Genomic DNA, 20,961 nt, shown 5'->3' with positions numbered 1-20,961 from the left:
AGAGCATTCTTACAAAATGCATAATGTTTATTTTACAAATGGTTAATTGAAAGTTTAGTGTAACTAGGTATAAAATTTAATCAAGAATTTAAAACACCACTACCATTTCAGATTCAAATTATTTCAATTTCCAATGGAAGACTTTTGAATCTTATACTGGAAAGTACTGTTGTATGGTTCACAAAGATAATAAAAGCATAACAGATTAAAAAAAAAAATAAACAAAATTATCGTTAATTTACCATAATTCATACCAAATTTTGTAGAAAGATAAGCAGATTTATAGATTATGGAAGTATATGCATTGTTGCCATTCCATGAACATGGTATCTACTTTATTAAAAAAAACTGTAGATTATTAGAGTAATAAGAAATCTGATTCATATGCAGTTTAAATAACAGCATATTTTAAAATGAAACATTTCTTTTTCATTATTATTCTTTCAGTTTAATTATGCTAATTAGGTATAATAATTTTAATATAACTTTGAATAGTAATAATATAAATCAAAACTTGTAACAACTGATCCCAAATAAAATACAATATATATATATATATATATATATATATATATATAACAAAAGTTATTGTTGGCATGCTAAAAATATTTTTTTTTAAACTTATATCTACAATGCTGGCTTATTATTCATCAGCCATGGAACCTATGATACAAAATCAGCTCCTTCACATAATCTAAAAACATTTCATTCTTTTCAGATACCGTATTTCATTGTGTATTTCCCCTAGCTTTTTCGTATCAGGTTCTGAAAACATTTAAATAATATTTCCATAATTTTTCCCTTTCTCAGGGCATTTAAAGAATAAATTTCCCTAAATTTTAAAATAGATTCAGCTATATAGTGATTGTTTCAATCTTACTGACAAAGACAAACCTTAACAATCTACCTGCGAAGCTCACGCCAAACCTTTTCCTTTTAACTAATGAAATTTATGCTACCTGAATACAACTACAGACCAGACACAGCAAAGCAAATGTGAACTGATGTTTCTGTCTACTGTTTTTCTGTGTTAGCTGCACATTCACTTCCTCTAATAATTTATGGATGTTTTGAGGCCTAAGGAGGACCAGAGACAACAATAAGAATGGGCAAAATTAAAGTCAAAGGAAAGTGGACATGAAGATATTTTATTAGATTTATTAATTTACTATGTATTTTTATTTTGGAATGTAGATTTTTTTTTAAAGAAATAATATTGTGTTAGTTACTTGTAGTTTATCCATGACTATTTTTCATTTGTTATGTTGTTACTTTAACTACACCTTTCAGAAATAAAATTATTTCCATAATTTTCCTCTCTCAATTTTCAAATGATAAAATTAGTTAAAAAAGGGGAGGAGGAGAAATATGCAAAGAAATAGGTTAATTCAGCCAGATTCATACTCCATTTTGTAGTCTATCCATTCTCTATTCATGTTCTATTCATTTGATGCATTTACATTTTTCTAAATATATCAGCAGTCCATGAACATCAAGTGATATATTACTTTTAAATATGATGAAATACACTGATCTGTAAAAGGTGAGACATGTTTCCATCAATTTTATCAAATACAAAAAATTATTGAATTTTTATCTGAATCTCTGGGTAATCACTCATAGAAAACATTTCTATTTATTTTATTTTTTTTTCAAACATTAAAAATCTGCATTAAAATTTGTGAATCAATTGCCATTGTCAAATTGCTTGCATAAATTTATTAGTGGAAAAAAGAAATTACAGGTTTGAAAAACACATTTGATCCTGAATTTTAAAATCATGATCCATATGATGCAACTACTATTGTAGACAGTATACAAAAAATCTACTTTTTGTTTTGTTGGACAGTCAGTTACCATTTGAACAGAACAATATGACTTAAAAAAGAAATACCAGTGGATATAAAGTAAAATTTAAAATATTCAGTAATTTTCTTGTCACAATGATGAAATTAATGGATGTTTGTTATGCAATATTTACAAAATTCTAAAAGAATTATTATTACACTAAGGAAATATTTGTTATAATATGTATATGCACATTTCTAAAGCATGGATCACAGATGCAGTAAATTTAATTAAAAACATTATAGTTCATTTCCCATAAGAACTTTCATTTGCAAAAGAAAGGAGATTTTTATATCTGATTACAGAAGCTGAGTGTTTCATAATACACAAAGACAATGTGGAGTACAAATGTGGCTAAAATGAAAGCAATCAAGCCGCTTCTTCACCCAAAATTATTGCATGATAATTAATTTACAGTTTTATTTATTACAGGACTTTCCATCTTTAAATGCATCATACAGTAGTATCAAAATACAGTAAACAGTTTTACTGCACTATAATTACACAATTGCTTTCAAAATTTGAGCATAAATTCAAGTATTTTTAGACATAATGATACTGATCAATCCAACAGACCGATTATTTATGGGACTCTTTGATCAAATTTCAAGGAAGCCAGAGAGATCAGCCATGTATCTATCATTACATATCAACCTCATTTACCTTACTAGACTTTCTGTGACTTAGTTTGTAGACTTCTTAACCTTTTGATGATCATCAACGAGCCCAGCTCCCATTTTAATTATGCCCGCAGTGGGTGCAAACAAACACAAATGAACATGGAAAAGATTTACAGTACATTATTTATGCTTACGTCTCTTTAAAAATTACTTTTAATATATCATACAGTATTCCATGTAATTAATTCTGGAAATAATTTATTGTTTCCATGCATTCTTGCAAAGCTTGGCAGCCTTTGGATCATTAAATTATGCTACAAGCTGCTTTAAACAAGATTGCTTTAATTGCAGTCAGCCATAAAATTCCATGTAGCTATCAGGGATAAAGCTTTAGAACACAAAAGTAAAATAAAAAAAATAATGCTCTCTTTAATTTAAAATTAAACTAATTTGACTTTTTTTTTATTAAGACTGGAATTGTATCCAAATTCTTAAATATTCATAAATTGTAAACAAATTAAATATGAAATATTTTCCAAATGTTTATACCAAATGACATAAGTCTGTTCATGTCCTCCATCATATGCAGGTAACCAAGTTAATGTAGCAGCAACTGTACTAGTATTTACAGTAACATTCGTTGGAGCATGTGGAGTAGTTCCTAAAAAAAAAAAAAAAAAAAAAAAAAAAAAGAATCTTATTTTTATGCAGGTATTGAGAAATATCACTGGAATAAATAATTTAAATCTTATTAATTAAAATAAGTTCTTTTTCTAAGCGCAAAGCTTTTAAATCAATGTAAAAAATTTTAATATGAAAACTGACTTTAAAAAAAAAAATCAGCTACAAAAAAGCTTTAAATAACTATTAATATTTTATTTTTAATAGTTTAAACATTCTAAGGCTCTCCTCTAACATCAGTACAATTTTACGTTTTAACCGATGAGGAAAAATGAGGTTTATTAAATGATTTTTTACTTCTGAAAGTATTATATAAACTGAATCTTGCACAAAGAATTATGTATAGTAAATTTTGATCAGCCCCAAACTGAAGAATGTTGCGTAATTAGAAACTTACAATTAGCAAGATTTTGACCAAATTTTGCTTAATATACCCAGTGTTATAAAAGAAACTTATGCAGTATAAGGGGATATTTATCATACAAAATTACCCACTATCTCATATACACAATGGTTTTCAGATAACTTAAGACAAAGGGGAAAAAATAGTCATGAAAATTTGAGTTAGATTATCAGAGTTTCTGGTTACTAATATTTTATTAGTGATTTACCTTAACTATAGTGGTAATTTATTAAATTAAATTCAAAACTAAAATAAATAGGAAAAAGTTCCCAGTAATTGAAAGCTCAAGTCAGTAGGACTTTTGGTAAAGCTGCACGTAAAATATAGCTAGAATTCTATGAGATATATGTATAATAACATTTAACAAAGCAAGACATAGATTATTATTTCTATATTGAAATATATATATTGAAAATTATTTCTATATATTAGAAATGCTGGTAATTTAAAATCAAGAAATTAGTATTTTATTTATACATTTACATTAGAAAAAATACTACATAAAATGATATTAGCATGAAACCTTGTACTAGTTCTGTTGAAGAATTAGTTGTCACATACTCACTGGAAAATGGTAATGAAAGTTAAACAATATACTTTTTTTCCCTCTTTATACTTTAAACATTTATTACATGAAAATGTTGATGTCAACAGCATGATAAAAATGATATTTTAAAGATGTCATCTTTTAATTCAATCTTTCCTTTGAAAATGCATCTATTTTAAAATTTAAAATGCAAATGTAGTATGTTATAAAAGCAAAATTTTGCTTCATTCCAAATAAAAATATAGATTACAGTATCCTTTAAAATGCTCATAAGACTAAAAATGCAGTTACTTGTATGGAGAACTGAATTATTTTGGAAAACTATCAGAATGCAAGTCGACTCTCATTTTAACATTCTTCAAAGGTAATATGAGATAAGAACTTCATAATTTGAGATAATAGTACTTAACTTCAGCTTATTAAGAAGAGATTGCAAAGAAAACAATTTTTGTATCATTCTAAAAAATATCAACTTAATGAAATATTTTAAACTAAATAAATTTGACTTACTGTGAAAATCACTTTTAAACAAATTTCGCCTGCTAGAGTGAGTTTAAATTATCAAAAATATTCAATTTTTAAAGTAATCAAGGCTCTAATATAATACAGAATTTATATCAAAAGTTCTAGAGTAGCATAGGGACTTATATGAACATTAAATCCAACATTAAAATAGATACTGTAGTCTAAGAAGTATATCCATATTTCATCAAACTTGTATTGAACTGTAGAAACCACACGTATGGGTAGATTAAAAAACTAATACTTGGCCGTGTTACATAAAGATTTATGCAACAATGGACCTAAGATAACATTTTAAACAAGTAACACATACTGTATATATATATATATATATATATATATATATATATATATATATATATATATATATATATATATATAGAAAACCTTTCACATACAAATTACTTCTAGAAATGACCAGTATTTCTTAAAACATAAACAAACATCAGCATCAAATATCACTTATCTAAGTGACCATACAGATGACCAAAATTCTTTGGAAGTGCATGCAGTTGTCTTAGAGTGGTTTCTCTCTCTAGCTGGATTCACTGGCTGTTGACTTTTATTAAAAAAACTTTGATTCTCTATTTATACTTTATGTTACAAAGTTACTTTAAAAAAATGCAGAATTATGTTAAAAAGTCTTAACACAGTAGCTGAAGAGGTTTCTGCAAAAATAATATCCGATTTTATATGGCCCTCAAAGTAAAAATTCTGATTAGTAAATTCTTCCCTATTTTTTAATTAATTAAAAAGAAAATGATCCATTACACCTTTGTGTGCAAAATCAGTGGAGGTATTCAAGAATGAATCTTGATTTGCTCATTTTGATGATCATTGCTTCCATCTAATATAAAGTAGTATGTATTTTCTAAATTTGTAACTGGCTGTTTTGATTTTTACCAAAAAAAATTAAGTGCATTAGTGCAAATTATGCACATACAGATGTGAAATCTGCAATTCAAATAAACAAACTGCTGGAAAAAAGTGTTAATAACTTGATAGTGTTACTGATTATTCCATATTTTTGTTTGATGGTATCTCATATCCAAACATTTTGTAATCTCTATTATCCACACATTTTGTAATAAACTAGGGCTTCTGCGCTAGTTTATTAGGAACTGCTCTTATATACGCCCTCACTTGGTGACAAATTTCTCGTCAAATATTTTTGGCAAGAAACTTCATGGTGCCATAATGAACATAACATTCTATGAAATAAAAACAATAAAATAAAATGCACTTACCATAATGGATGCTCCTTCGGACAACAGAACGTAGCTTTAACATGCCACCACATACTCTCTATGGTATTTATATGACAGCCAGACTCGCTATCCACAAAATTCATACTATGGTTCACAAATAAATGTTCAAACCTTCTTTTCCTAAATCCTTGTAAGATTTCCAGCCATCCAAAAAAACAGTTATACAAGGTCCAATCCACTCTTTAATACACTGCATCAGCGTTTCCTTACTTCTATCATGCACAGGCACTAAAAATAATCTCCCAGACCCTCTTGCAATCACGTCTCTCATTGCAACATAGGCCATTTCAAAACATGCACGACATGAACCAATGAGCAATTAAACCACTCCAGCAAAACAGTTTTCAACATCAAAAGGGTTGGCATACAACATGCAATCGTGCCAAAAACTAGTGCAGAACACATATCGCCACATTTGGTGATCTTAGGGCGCATATAAGAGTAGAGCCGTTTATTACAATTACTTTAATGTTTGCCACCCCGAAGAAACATAGCTTCACATCTTTCTGCAGCTTTGCTTGGCTTGCATTTATAATTATAAAAAATGCTCAGTAGACTGCTGCAAAGAACCTATTAATAACAATTCAGATCACTTTGTACTGAACTTGTACTACTTAAAAAACTGTGTTTTTTTTTTTCAAAACATTTAAAACATACAAATTCAGAACACTAAGCAAATATAAGCAAATGTTGGATGATTTTCAAACTGTAATTATTGAAATAATATTATAGTAAAAATTAATTGTATTCATTTTCTATCCCATTATATTTATTCACCCATCTTAGATCATCATATGTTGATCAAACCAAATATTCAATTTTGAATAAAAACAACAAAAATGTATTAACACTTTAAAAGTTACTTGAAAGCTGTAAAAATACTGGAAGCTTGAGTTGATAAATTAGTTTTCCAACAACAGAATATTTTTTAGGATGCCACATGAAAATGATTTTATAAATTTAAATTATACTATAACCTATAGATGTTCTTGTATGAAGAAAATGTCAATTTATTTTTTTAAAGGAAAAATAAAACTATGCATTTGACGACAATGATTTCAAAAATGTGCATGATAGCACAGCAGAAAAACAGACAGATGCTTGTTTGCAGAAAGCTAGACAATGTCCATGAACTCAGGAGAGCTTCTAATGGATGGATTGCTAATAAAATGAATACTATTTTATCTTTTAAGTGAGACAAACTGTTAGTTTTATAACTAAATAATTATTCCAATTGCATAAAATACCTTTTAATTATTCAGCATAAAAGAAATGAAACAATAATGTAATTCCAGCTTGTTTAAAGCAATATTTTGTCAATTTCTGACAGCAAAATAACATAACTTCAATTATCTTTCAAAGCAGCAACTTAACTATTCACCATCAAGCACCTCTTCTCAAATCTTTGCAAGCTAACTATGACACATTATAAACATATATGAATATACTACTAAAATTAAATTCTAAAAATTCAGTCATTGCTTACTTTCAACAAGGAGAAGAGTACTTGTGACTAAGGTGGCAATTTCATTTTCAAGTACACATTCATATCGACCATGATCTTCTTTCTTTAAGCCTCGTATAGTTAAATTGCCCCCTCTTATCATAGCTCTCTCTCTTGGTAGTTTTGATCCATCAGCCTATAAAGTTACATGCTCTATAGTTATTGACCAAAAAATAGAACAACATACACATATAAAATCAGTAATGCAACAACCTTAAGTTTGACATAGTTTTAGTTGATTAACCTTGAATTTGGCCAACTCAAGGTTGTTGTATTAATGATTTTATGTTTTACTTGGCATGTTTCTCTTCTGTTAACATACATATAATACCACAATAAAATTCAAAGAACACATTTCCTTTAAAAACAGAAGTAATATTTATTCAGTTATTAAACCCATATAATTAATCACCCAGATAATTACCCAGTTATTTTAAACATTATTTTAAAATTCAAAATTATAATAAGTTGCAGATTAAATAGTATACATTCTCTTATTTAAAATTATGCATTATAATTTGGAAAGTCACATTTCATAGAAAATAAACTTGTGTAAGAATTGAACAAAACTTATTTCACTAATAAATTTATGATTTTATTTGACTTAAAATTATATACTTTGCATCTTTTTGGTAAGGTGGACATTGATAAATCCTATTATTAAAGAAATACACACTCCCTTACGATTTCTTAGTTATAACGCGAAATGCCACAGTTAAAATATGTACTTTTTAATCATGTGGTCAAATTTTTTGACCAGTTATAAAAATATCAACAAAATCTTCTTGAGGATGTTAAATAATTTTCAAGTGGAAAATAAATTTAAATGAAATTAGAAAAATGTACATAAATTAAGGACTACACAATTGCACTTAACTTTAGAAATTGCATTAGATTGTTTCTCCTAAAGGATATTACTGAACTTCTAGCTGGAAAAAGTTACAGCGTGAAATATCATTCGGCCACAGATGAAATCAATTGAATTAAATATTACTTAACTCTATTACCTGAATGTAAATGAATATTTGAGAATTAATCTGAGTTTCTATAATATATATATGTCTGGAATATACATACTTATAAAATGGTGTAGCAAGTATTTCAACAGATTTGTAACAAAAACAATCAATAAATATAGAAAGCATTCATTAAAAAATGAGCTTTCTCATGCAGATTTACTACTGTAGCTCTATTAATAAAACATAATTTTCAATAATATTAATGTATAATACTTCTGTAATTTTTGAAAAACACTATTATTGAAACTTCTTAAAATAAGATTCTTAATGCTTAAAATTATAAGCATGTTCATGATCTTGAAATGGCCAATATACAATAATTAATGAAAATAAAGCCTAATAAATAACATTACAGTATAGACTTACAGTGTTCACAAAATGACTTATTTTTTAAGCATCTAGAACATTGACTTGCAAAATTTGACATACGACACACAAATTATAAATTGTCAATATAAATAATGAATCTTTGGAATGGATAAAGGTTAATCATTAATAATAATATTATGAATACAGGTTTCTTCTGCTTAAAGAAAGAAGAATATTCCTGGGAAACCTTTCATATGCCTTCAAAGCCACAAAATGAAAAAGAAAGTTCTTATGAATTTATATCTAAAAAATGTTTTGAATGATTCCCAGTCTTTATCCCCCCCCCAAAAAAAACATCTTATCAAACTATCAAATTATAATAAAAATTCTAAAAGCAGAAATGATGTGATAAATACATAGATTATGTAAAATAGAAATAATGTAATATAGTTTACCTACTGAAAGTCAGAATACAGTACAATATATGGAGGGCAGTTACTATAATGTGCCAAACTAAATGGATGGAAATTCAACAGGGAAAAGCATAAAAGGCTAATTTACAGGAGAGAAGGCATGAAAATCATTTCATAACCATTTGCATTAAGTAAAAATATCTATCATTTCTATGTGTGCCTACCTTATCAGAAGTCAGTTTTATTGTATGCTTTTGCTCATGAAAAATTCTTGAAATATGGTAAAATACTTATCTTAGAAACATGCATTTTATTCTACTGCAATAATTCATCAATGATGTAAAACTAACCGAAAGCTGAGTTAACCCAAAATAGTTACATTTAAAATTATGTTTTTTATGCAATAATTACTTTAACAAGCACCTTAATGATATTTTTGCTTTTCATCCTCTTTTTTATTTATTTATTTATTTTTTGTTAAAAGTGAAACTCTTGTTTGTAAACTGAAACAGTCATTAATATAAGTTTATCATAGAAGCAAAGTGATATAAAACTAGCTTTGTTAATAAAGCAGGGTATATGTATACAGAGGTTTCTTTTTTCATGCTACAAAAATGTTTTTTTTTAACTAACCACTGTTTAATACAAAAGCTCTTTAACAAAGCAGAAAAGCAATAATAATAAATATAGTGATTAGATTATAAGCATAATAACTACTTTGAAAGCATATCATTTGTTCAAAATCCTTCATAAAAAAGATATCAAGTGAAAATGATATTTATTATAATTTATTATTATTTTTTATAATATTCAAATATTTGAATATTATTTATTTATTTTATTTAATATTCAAATATTTTATTTGAATATTTTTATTTTATTATATTATATATTATTTTTCACAATACTCAAATATTTTTTTATAAAAATATAGAAGCTGTGTTTTATAGTATATTGAATAAGGTTTACAATCACAAACATTAACATAAGTATGCATATTCTAGAATTTTTAAATAATAATAGAATTTTAAATGAAATTAGAACATTTCAAGATAAGACTATGCTTTGTAATGAAACTAACTGTAACAGAAATGAATACTAACAAAATGTAGTTCATATTTCATAATATAGTATTATATTGAAACAAAAATAATTCATACATGTTTCTATTTACTCCTCCTAGAAAAGGCCTTTCCTCAATAATGCTTAATAATTCAATTCTTTTGAAAATCTCACTGAGTTTACAGTTAAGGGATTGTATTAGCTAATATGTTAGACAAACATGTAGAAAATATTTTATAGCATTAATTCTTTATCACATACAAAAACTATTATAAAAAAGGAAAACTAATGATACTTTTTACTGCACTCCAAAATTCTATAAAGAAATCTATCTAAAGAAATAATTTCCCCTTAATACTGATTTTTAATTAAAAAATGAATAGTTTAAAGTACTTCTCTAAAAGCTATGTATTTAATTACATTTGGATGGAAAAAATAAAAGCGACTAATAAAGATACGCAGATTGTGGAATGCTAATGTTAGTTACTTGCTCGATGTGAGTAAAAACTTAACAAAGTTTGAATAAGTTGATTGAACCAGTTTCAATTAATAAAATATTACTATAGCCTATTAGTCAAGAAAATATGCAAAAATTTGCTCAATATAAAGCCATTACATTTATAAAAATTTTAAGTCAATTTAATTATTAACAAAATGAAAAGCATACTCCTGCTTCTTTTAAACAATTTATAAGCAATGTTTTTTTTCTTCTTTTTTTTAGACTGTTTTAGATACAAATAACCTCTCAAAAATGAAAAAAATCTATATGTGAAATACTAGATCAAAATATTTAATGTAATATGTTTTCAGCCAGTTTATATTCTTTGAACAGGTTATTTGCAGTAAATCAAATGCAATTTTTTAATAAAATCATACTTTTATGTTAAAGCCAAATTTATATAGATGCAAGACATTTTAAAATGTGAAACTATAAATTGCATTAGCAATTGAAAACGGATCACTGGAAAAAGTCAGTAATGAAATATGTATATGTATAAACAAATGAGACAATATTCACAGAGGATAAAATAAATAAATAAAACATAATCTATATTGTTTTAATAATATTATAAGTAGAAAGAAGCACACAAAAAGTCTAGTTTCCTACTATTGAATTTGGGTTAGGACTCACTCTTCGCCATGTTATTGCTGGCTTAGGCTGGCCAATTCCTTCACATGGTAACTTAATTTCACTGTCAACAGGCTTTTGATACATTTCTTTGGGTTTCATAGTGTACATTGGAGGCTCTGAAAGTATATTTGAGAAATTATTATATAAACATATATTTATTAGAAATACACACTTTGTAACACACTCTCTTTAAATGCAGTTAGGATAAATATTTAATTATACATACAATAGTTCTCAGATATTTCAACAGAAGGTAGCAGTGATCTGAGTAAGAAAATTTCATGAATTCTTAAGATGAAACTAAATATTATATACTAAATCACATAAAAGTCTTTTTTTTAAATCATGATCATCATTAATAATTTCCAACTCTGCAAGGAATTCACTATTAATGTATAGTTTTTTAGGCAGAATATCACTGAAAAAAATATTAATTATTACCTGCTCAATCAGAAAGCTTGAAATTAAAAAGTAATTTAAGCAATTGAAAACAGTGAAACTGAGATGCATTAAGTGGATTAGAGATTTGAAACTGAGATGGACTTAAAAGAAATCCAGAAGCTTTTCATTATATTAATTAATTTATTAAACAATTACTTTGGCATTTCATTTTATTTTTAAAATGTAACATTTGAAATGATAACATGTCAATAAGCTTTCTACAAAATTGTTTAAAAATGGACCTAGATAAGAAAATCTTTATAAGAACAGAGTCTAGCTATTAAAAACTTTCATTTTATTAAATTTGTGAAAACATTAAATTATTTTATATTACACAAAGAGGATATGGTGTTTATTATTGAGAAAAAATAGAATGCTAAAAACAGTGAATCATTGTATTTAAAAGTAAAAACAAGATGCCTAACTTCTTTACCTCAAATATATTACAGTTTTGCAGTTTCACTCTTGCTGATGTAAAATTCCAACAATAAAGTCATATCTATCAATGTCTATAGATATTTATTACAGGAATACAAACTTCTGAAACAATTTCATAGTAAATTGTTGATTTTGATCTCTGTTGTGAAAGCTTTTATTGTTGAAAAAATATAAAAATATATAATATAAACAAATATAAATGTATAAAACAGCTGCTCTTTCTAATATAATGAATAAATTACATTTTTTATTTTTCATAATGTTTTAATTATCAAGCAAAAATTGTTCTTATCAGTTCCTACTGACCAATTTAAAATATTTCTTCAAAACATTTTCAGGGTCATAAAACAGAAAATCTATATCAAGTGGAAACTGAAAATAAATAAACAGCAAGCTGTTTAAGCAAGAAAAGGAATAAATAAATAGATAATTTCAAGGTCTCCAATAGTATAAACTTAAAATCAACATATCTTGAAGCTACATTTATTGGACAAAAATTGATATGGAAGATTAAAGTAATAAAATTATATTACAGAATTCAGTTGATAGTGGTGAAATAAAAGAATGAATACAATAAATGTAGCAAAAAGAATTCAAAATTTTTATGTATCCTCTAGAACAAAGTAAATTATTCTTGTTATGGCCATTCAAAACTTACCTATCATAAAAATGCAGAAATTTGCTGATTTTTGAACTACTCTTTGAACTACTTTCTGAATAGTTACTATTTTAAAAATGCAGTTATTTGATTTCTATAGCTCATGAAAAAACCCAGCTGTTTGAAATTACAATGTAATAGTAAAATCGAAAATATTCTAAAACTGCGTATCAGTATTTCATGAAATATATTCTTCATTTTTGATTTCCATTACAGTAAAATATTCAGTGACAAAAACTAAAATGCAAATACTGCCAAATGTTTGTGATATGCAGCTTGACACCAAGCTTCAAATACGCAGAAAATTCATAATAATAAGATACATGTGCTGCATCTATGTACAGGCAAATTATGCAAAAAAGGTTGTAAATAATACTCAGAAAGAAAGCCTTCAGATCAAAGCTTAAGTATTAGGTTAATCCAGTTTAATATTTTTTCATAAATTATATGCAGAAAGAAAATGAATTAAAAATATTTTCATCATTATATAATTCTTATTTTCCCTGTCTCAACAAACCAGAGTTATCAAATTTAATAATAGTAAATTATGTTGTATTTTAATTCCAGTGCAACCACCATAATCATTGCTTAGAATCCTCCATATATATATATATATATATATATGCATATATATAATTTAATAGAGAATATAAAAATGAAAAATATATCTTATGAAATGGAAAGTGAAAGTTAGATACCAAATGTGTACTATTGTGGAAATTGGAATTTGTAAATAATTAAACTGGAATTGTTAATTAAAATGCAAAATTAAAGAATGAAGTTAGAGCTATTGCTGATTCCATAGAAAGATCCCGACATATCAAGGGGAATTAGAACCTCTCCCATACAACCACCAACAATTCACGAGTAGCATGTTATGCTATTTCGCATTTTAGAATAAAATCCCGACTCAAATTTTAAATTTTAATTCAATTTTGTAAAATCTGGATTTAAATCTTAAAGAAGTTCAGAAGGTTTTATGGAGAGGTTACAGTTCCCCTTGATAAGTCGGGATATTTCTATGGAATCAGCAATAATTATCGGTACTTTTCTGTTTCGCCAGCGCAAATCTTGCCAAGCAGACTTTATTGCCAACAATATACAATATACACATAAAAAATGATAACAAATTTTAGTTCTAAGAATTTTTTATTTTGAAGGCATAAACAATTTAATATTATTTAAAATTTTGTAAAAAGCCAATAAATAAAGACAAAAAATTTGTAAAAAGACATTAATTTAATAATTTACTATGCTTTCACGGTTCAACATCCTGATTCGCCGGTTCGTATCACAAGACCCCAAGTGATCTAACACGTAAACTAGGCTACAAAAGTCTAGTTTTCTCAATAATTATCTACATTAATTTCAAGTTAAATCTTAATTTGGAATACAAGTTTAAATGCAAGAATTATTTCAATTCGTACGAATAGCTTACTCAGAAATTATGTAAAACTGCAGTGCTTTACTTCGCTAGTGCATTCTCATTAGGATTGATGAGTTTAAGCTTTGACTTTGCCTTTTCTATATTTTTGCCTTCATGTGAGTGTTGTGATTGCGTCCTAATTGACTTAATTACCTCGAATGGCCTTAAGGCATAAAATTGAACTATCTGGTAAAAATTCTATGTAATTGTATGGCAGTATTGAAAGAAACAATCAATCTGATAAGAAATGGCTGTGACTTGTTTTGAAAATGAGATGTAAAAGATTACCAGCGAGGATATTTCGTTTGGCATCAGCTGTACCATTATTGGCGACTTTATCGCTTGCGCCGGCAAAACAGAAAAGTACCTAATTATCTTGTTTATTCTTTAGTTTTGCATTTTAATTAACAATTCCAGTTTAATTGTTTAAAAATTCCAATTATTAACTTCCACAATAATACACATTTGCTACCTAAATTTCACTTCACATTTCGCATGAGATAATTTAAATTTTTACATTGTCTATTAAATTAAATTTTATCTTTGTAGCAATAGCACAGAATTTAAATTTTCAAGTTCTTTTCAAATAAATTTACAAGTTCTCATGTTTTTCTTTATGCATGTATATAAAACATTAAATGCACTTTATTCGTAGCAGGTTTTAGTAACTGAATTTCATCAATTCATTATAAGTAAATAAACAAGAATGATATTTTGACTTACGAAGTACTCCTTTCCTTTCTGAATTTTAAGATCAATACAAGTTTGCTATATATCTCTTAATATAATATGTAAATTATAACACAATGTGTGCTAACTGTCTCAAAATGTAAAACAATTTCTTTATCCAAATATTTCTAGCGCAATTTAAGTCAGTCAGTTGCTGCAAAGAGCAAGGTTTTTTTAGTAAGAAGCAAATACAAAAAATTAAAAAGACCCTAAATATTAAATTAAATCTGCATTTTGCATATATTTTTGTGCAGCTTAATATTTAACACTACACTTAGTTACTTATCTTACACTCATTTGAGGCCATATGAAAGAAAATTCTATAATTTCATACATTAAAACTGCCATTCGGGAACACAATTTTTTTTTTTTTTTTTCATTAATTGTCTCATTTGGAGGCAATAAATCATAGTGTACAATTCTTTTGTATTTCCATCATACACAAAGTATTAATTTTTTGGGATGCAGCTCCTCTCTGGATGTTATTAAAGAAGGTTCTTTTGACTTACTGCATGATCTTTTTCTTGCAACATTATTGCATAGTATTCTTATTGCATCTCCAGTAATGAACCATTTAAAAAAGCAGCAGCTTTTTTCTCTTCAGCAAACAATCATATACTGTACTCATACACTGCAGTAATTTACATACACAGTCTTTTGCAAATGACAATGTACTATAATTTTTGTAATATTTAATCTCTCTGATAGTTCTCTCTGTACAATGTAGATTTTCAATGATATCTTCTTTTTATAGATCTTTATTTACAGAGGACGGTCTTCTAGAGCATACATCATTTTCGAGGCTAAAATTTTCCTGCTTAAACTTCTCAAATGACCTTCAAACTACTGTCTTATTAGAAACAGCCCTTTGTCCATATCTACCACAAATTAGATGAACAGTCTGACTAGCACTTCTTTCCATTTTTAAATAAAAACGCTTATGTAATGAAAATGAAATTTCAGGCTCTCCATACTTAGCACTGCACTGAAACAAAAATTATGCCACAACACATGCTAGAATTACATGACATGAGCAGAAAAAGCTGTACTGAAACACTCACTTCAATCAAAGTCACTCTTTATCAGCAGTAACAAAATAATAAGAAGAATATGTACTTTAATTTGAAAAATTACAGAACTTCCTAGATGATCATGATAATTTTAATTTTATTTACTGCTGCGGAAATTAGAAGATGAGCAGGATTTTCAAATCAAATTCAGTATTTTAAATTTACTAATTTTAGCAAAATAAATATGAAGAAGAGAGAATATGCCTTAAATTTAGAGATTCACAGTGCTAAAAACTGATTTAAAAGCATCTTCTATTGCACTCAAAGTGAGATATAAATTCATATGTCTAACTGCCTAATGTGGTTTTTATTGTTGTTACCTGGAATAAAGAAATTACTAGATTTGATGGTAAACACACTAGAACACTAAAAATTTATAAAACAGTACTACACCTGTTAAAAGTAGTCTCTCTGCTTAGCATAACTGCTATAATTTTGCTATTACACATTTATGTCTTCTCCATCTAATGATTTTACTTTATGTAACAGAAGGATATTTTACATTTTATTTTTTACATTTATTTACATTTTAATTTTAAACATGATTTATTTATATTTATTTTACTTGACACATAAGTTAAGAAATAATGAAGATTCTCACATATTATTGGGGTTTATTGCTGAATATACATTCATGCGATAAGTTGCTTTGTGTTGAATATAAATTTTGAAGTTTGCAATTGAATTTATAGTACTGATATTTTATAATTATTAATTAGAACAATGTCTAATATAAATATATTATAATGAGTACATAATTTTATAATTATTAATTACAACAATCAATAATTTACACTGTTGTCTATAAAAGTCTTCACATGACCTTATTTTTGAAACTATAGACATATACTTCCAGTTACCAAAATGTTTTAAACACTCATGTTTAGGCATTAAAAAAAATTATAAAATTTATGAATTCTATAACGTTTTATAAATTTCTTCAGACCCTATACTGATATTTAGAAATGTATACTCATTATAAAAGTGCAGTACATAAAATATGACTTCCATACAACAAAAATTATTATCACATTTAGTTTCGAAGTTGAATATTATACTTTTCAGGAGAGAAGTTTATGCATTTATACTTAACTAACAATAAAATGTTAGTTTAGCAAAAGATTTTTGATCTAAATAGATCAAGTGATGAGCATTTCTGTGCATATTATCATGAAAAGTACTGATTCAAAAAAGAGACCTTCTTCACAAAAGGTTTCAGTATTATTGTCAACCTGTAACATTATTTGCCTTAATTAAAAATACTTCTAGTTTAATTAAATTTTTGTATGATTTTTACATTAAGGTTCTTAAGTAATGAAACTGCACGAAAATATTAATAATGTTTTTCTAACTTTTCAAAACTTATAAAATATTTTTGAAATTTTTTTTCACATCCCAGTTATAACATAATTATAAGTGAAAAACATTAGACATCAGTAAACAAACAAACAAACAAACAAGCAAAGCAAAACAAAACCAAAAAAAAAAAAAAAAAAACCACTGAATGCATTTAAAGGGGAAAAAAGTCAACCTCAAATTATTCTAATTTATTTATTAACTGTCCCCTCAAGGCAAGTGGAAAAGGATGCCAAAATAGTAAATTTTAAAATTAATTATCCAATTCAAATTTTGTCATATGGGAGTCAAACTTTTTTATATTGTGCTTTTTACAATGAGTATAAAATTTTCCTAAATATAGATAGAGGGATTAAGCAACTACATAAGAAGTCAGATTTTGTAATTTGTTCAAAACATTTTTTTTTTTTTTAAATTGGAAATTGCCAAAACATGACTATCTGCATTATTCAAAACACTTTTGTAACCAGAAGTATATGTTTATGACCAATGCTTAGTGGGTAAAGACTTGTGTGAACATGGTATGTAATAATATATACCTTAACATAATTTGAAATTACTCATAGACTTTATATGGATTAATGAATTATACCAATTGTAACCTGTAAATTTATGGACTCTATTGCAAATGTCCATTTTACTGAGTACAGTCAAAAGTCTTTAATCCGGACTCGTCGGGACTTCGGCGATTCCGGATTATCGATTTTTCCGGATTATAGATCATCAGTTTAAATCTGGTAAGATGGCATGCAGAAATTATAAAATTAAAAATATGAAACCTTAATTTATAAAATAATGAGCAATTATGATCTAAAGGGTATCCAAATTTACCAAAAAAAAAAAGCCTAATATTTATTTGTTTACTTTATTAAACATTTCTTTTAACGCGCGGATGCGTAAAGCATACCTTACTCATAGCCGAAATTAGAAAATTGCAACCAGAAAACTATGTGATTTGTATTCGTGATATTTATAATGACGAGGAATTTGATTTAAATCATATCAAAGGCGGAGTACATCGAAATTAAATACTACATTTAGTAAGGAATTATAAGCCGACTAAAATAAAAACATCTGCCCTGAAGATAACGATAGTGTTGACAGATCAACTTCCAGTTCATTGCGCGCCGCGACGTGCCCCCCCGCGCAGAGCAGCGTGAAATTGATAAACAGATTTCGGAACGGTTAGATAAACAAAGGATATACTTTTATCCATTTTTTGTAGCAATTCGTTTTTTGTTTGATGGACATCGAAACATACTTTCGTTTTCTAGATCCTTTGGGAGCTCCAGCATCGGAAATTCTATTTGACATAATCGAAAGTTCAAGCGTACTTTTAGAAAATTGCTCTTACAGTCTGCAAAAAATAATAAGCCGGATCCAATTTGAAGATTAAGGAACAACGCAATTATCAACATTAACTGAAATAGATAATTAGATAATTTTAGCTTTTACCGTCCGTTATACATTAAACGCGCACGCGAAAACGTATTCTGCACTTGAGCAGATGCATATGCGCAGTCGTAAATGTCTTGCGCGCACGAGTAAAACGCCTATGCGCATGCGTCAATGCGGCGCGTGCGCAGAAAGATTTTAGCTTTGAGGTCCGGATTATAGATCATTCCGGATTACGGGTGTCCGAATTAACGACTTTTGACTGTATATTATTGTAGTTTCAACACTTAAACAGTTAATAACTAAAGACTGTGAGTAACAAAATGTAGTTTCTTAATGTTAATATCCTTTATAGAATTAAGTTGTTATTTACCTCTCACTAACACTTCCATAACATTAGATGTTCCAGCAGTGCCATGAATATTATAAGGCGTGCATCGATATCTTCCCTGATGCTTGTGAGTAACCCGTTGAAATAGAAGCGAGCCATTATTTAGAGTTACCACCCCTGGGGTGGCATTTGGGTCAAAAGGTCGTCTGTCTTTTGTCCATGTGATGAACTGGAATGGTGGACTGGCCTGCACATAGCATCGGACGACTCCGGACAGTCCAAGTGGAAGATACTGGATGGTTGGCGAATAGGTTACACGAGCAGGATCTAAAAAAATGAAACAAAATGAAATGAAATTATGTACATTTCTGAATTTTTTGAATTTTATTCATTTCTGAATGAAATCATATTTGAAACATGCATCATAAAAATAATAATTGCAAACATGTTGCGCTTAATTGACAGATGAATATTATGTATTATTCTCCTATGGAATTAAATCAAAAGATTTGCTAAAAAAAGTATTTGTTAGCTATTTAGAATTATAAGGTACATCTTCTCTTTTAAATACTATCATTTCTAAAATGCATGTCTTAACTTGAAAACAACCAACTGAGGTAGGGTAGGGAGGAGAAGTGTCTGAGTCAGAGCAAATTAAAATATTAAAACATTTCTAGCAAATATTTTTCTAGCGATAGATTTTGATTAATTAATTAATAATAATAATATATCTAATTTGTAATTTAGAAACACTTATTTTGAAATAATTACTAATAAGGTATAATTGTGATTAAAAGGTTTATAATTTAATGGCATTTATACTACAAAAAAGGTGCACCTTAATGTTAAAGAAGTAATGTGTAATGGTAATTACAATAATGCCATAATTATGCGAACAAGATAAAAAATAATTTTATCTCCCTTGTTATCTTAAAAATACATTTTTGCCATCTAAAAGTCAGAATGGTGGGTCCTCTCTACATGAGTTCTTTGGACCAAAACTCAACTTCAGCAGACTAGCAATATATTTAATGTATTTGAATACTGTCTTGATAAATATTTCCTGAAAACTTGTGCAAAATACTTAAAGCAATGTAATTTTATGCATTATACATTAAATATGATGAACATAAACACAAACAGATAAATCTGGAAATTATTAAACAAGGATTTAATGCAATGATGGTATTAAGTTGGACCACATTAATTCAGAAGAATCATTTAAAAATATTTTTAATTCAGTGAACTGGTTATTAAAATTAAATTGCACTATTTCTTTGGGTGATTTATTGCTATTTATTATGCATAGCATATTATCACTTATTAAATCAATGAACAAATTGTTTTCTCCATTTGAATTCCACCTTCAACTTAATGATACAAATTACATTAAATAAAGCAAAAACAATATTAGCTTAATTCAATATGCTATTAATTTTACAAGTAATTCAATTTGATTTATTATTTATTTTGTAAGTAAATTTAAAATTTCTGCTTCAATACCGGAAAAAATATTCCTATCTAAAATTACTACACAATTAATACATTTAAACACAATCATCAACATCTCTAAAAGATGTAAGATGTTATCATATAACATGCTTGTCTATATCAGGGGAAAAAATGAGGGATGAATTAAAGGAATATGCTAGCAGAAAATAACTCTAATAGTTGCTTTATCATCAAGGAATTTCTATTTTTCAACCCAAAATGAAGATGGTTACATACATTTTCAGAACTATTTGTATATAGAAATGACACATAAAATGCAAGAATTTTTTTTTTTTTT

The 20,961-nt window shown here is 27.1% G+C and overlaps 1 protein-coding gene across 5 annotated transcripts in view; it reads right to left on the bottom strand.

The window, feature by feature from the left end:
- The window catches only part of LOC118184950 (protein turtle-like), a 531,428-nt gene that overhangs the window by 53,673 nt on the left and 456,794 nt on the right, over positions 1 to 20,961 (bottom strand). For 4 of the 5 annotated variants that reach the window (XM_035354710.2, XM_035354706.2, XM_035354711.2 and 1 more), the window contains exons 6-9: positions 19,215 to 19,499; positions 11,305 to 11,444; positions 7,376 to 7,529; positions 3,018 to 3,129 (exon numbers count right to left, since the gene is read on the bottom strand). In XM_035354710.2, coding sequence (XP_035210601.1) covers positions 3,018 to 3,129; positions 7,376 to 7,529; positions 11,305 to 11,444; positions 19,215 to 19,499 — 691 coding nt within the window. The remainder of the gene's footprint in view (positions 1 to 3,017; positions 3,130 to 7,375; positions 7,530 to 11,304; positions 11,445 to 19,214; positions 19,500 to 20,961) is intronic. The other variant, XM_035354709.2, reaches the window with a different exon arrangement.

The sequence above is a fragment of the Stegodyphus dumicola genome, chromosome 2 (assembly GCF_044657685.1).
Source record: "Stegodyphus dumicola isolate Sdum_Otavi_A_Nest chromosome 2, ASM4465768v1".
Classification (NCBI taxonomy): Eukaryota; Metazoa; Arthropoda; class Arachnida; order Araneae; family Eresidae; genus Stegodyphus; species Stegodyphus dumicola.
Note: the sequence above shows the minus strand (reverse complement) of the source record. Positions and strands in the feature narration are given on the sequence as shown.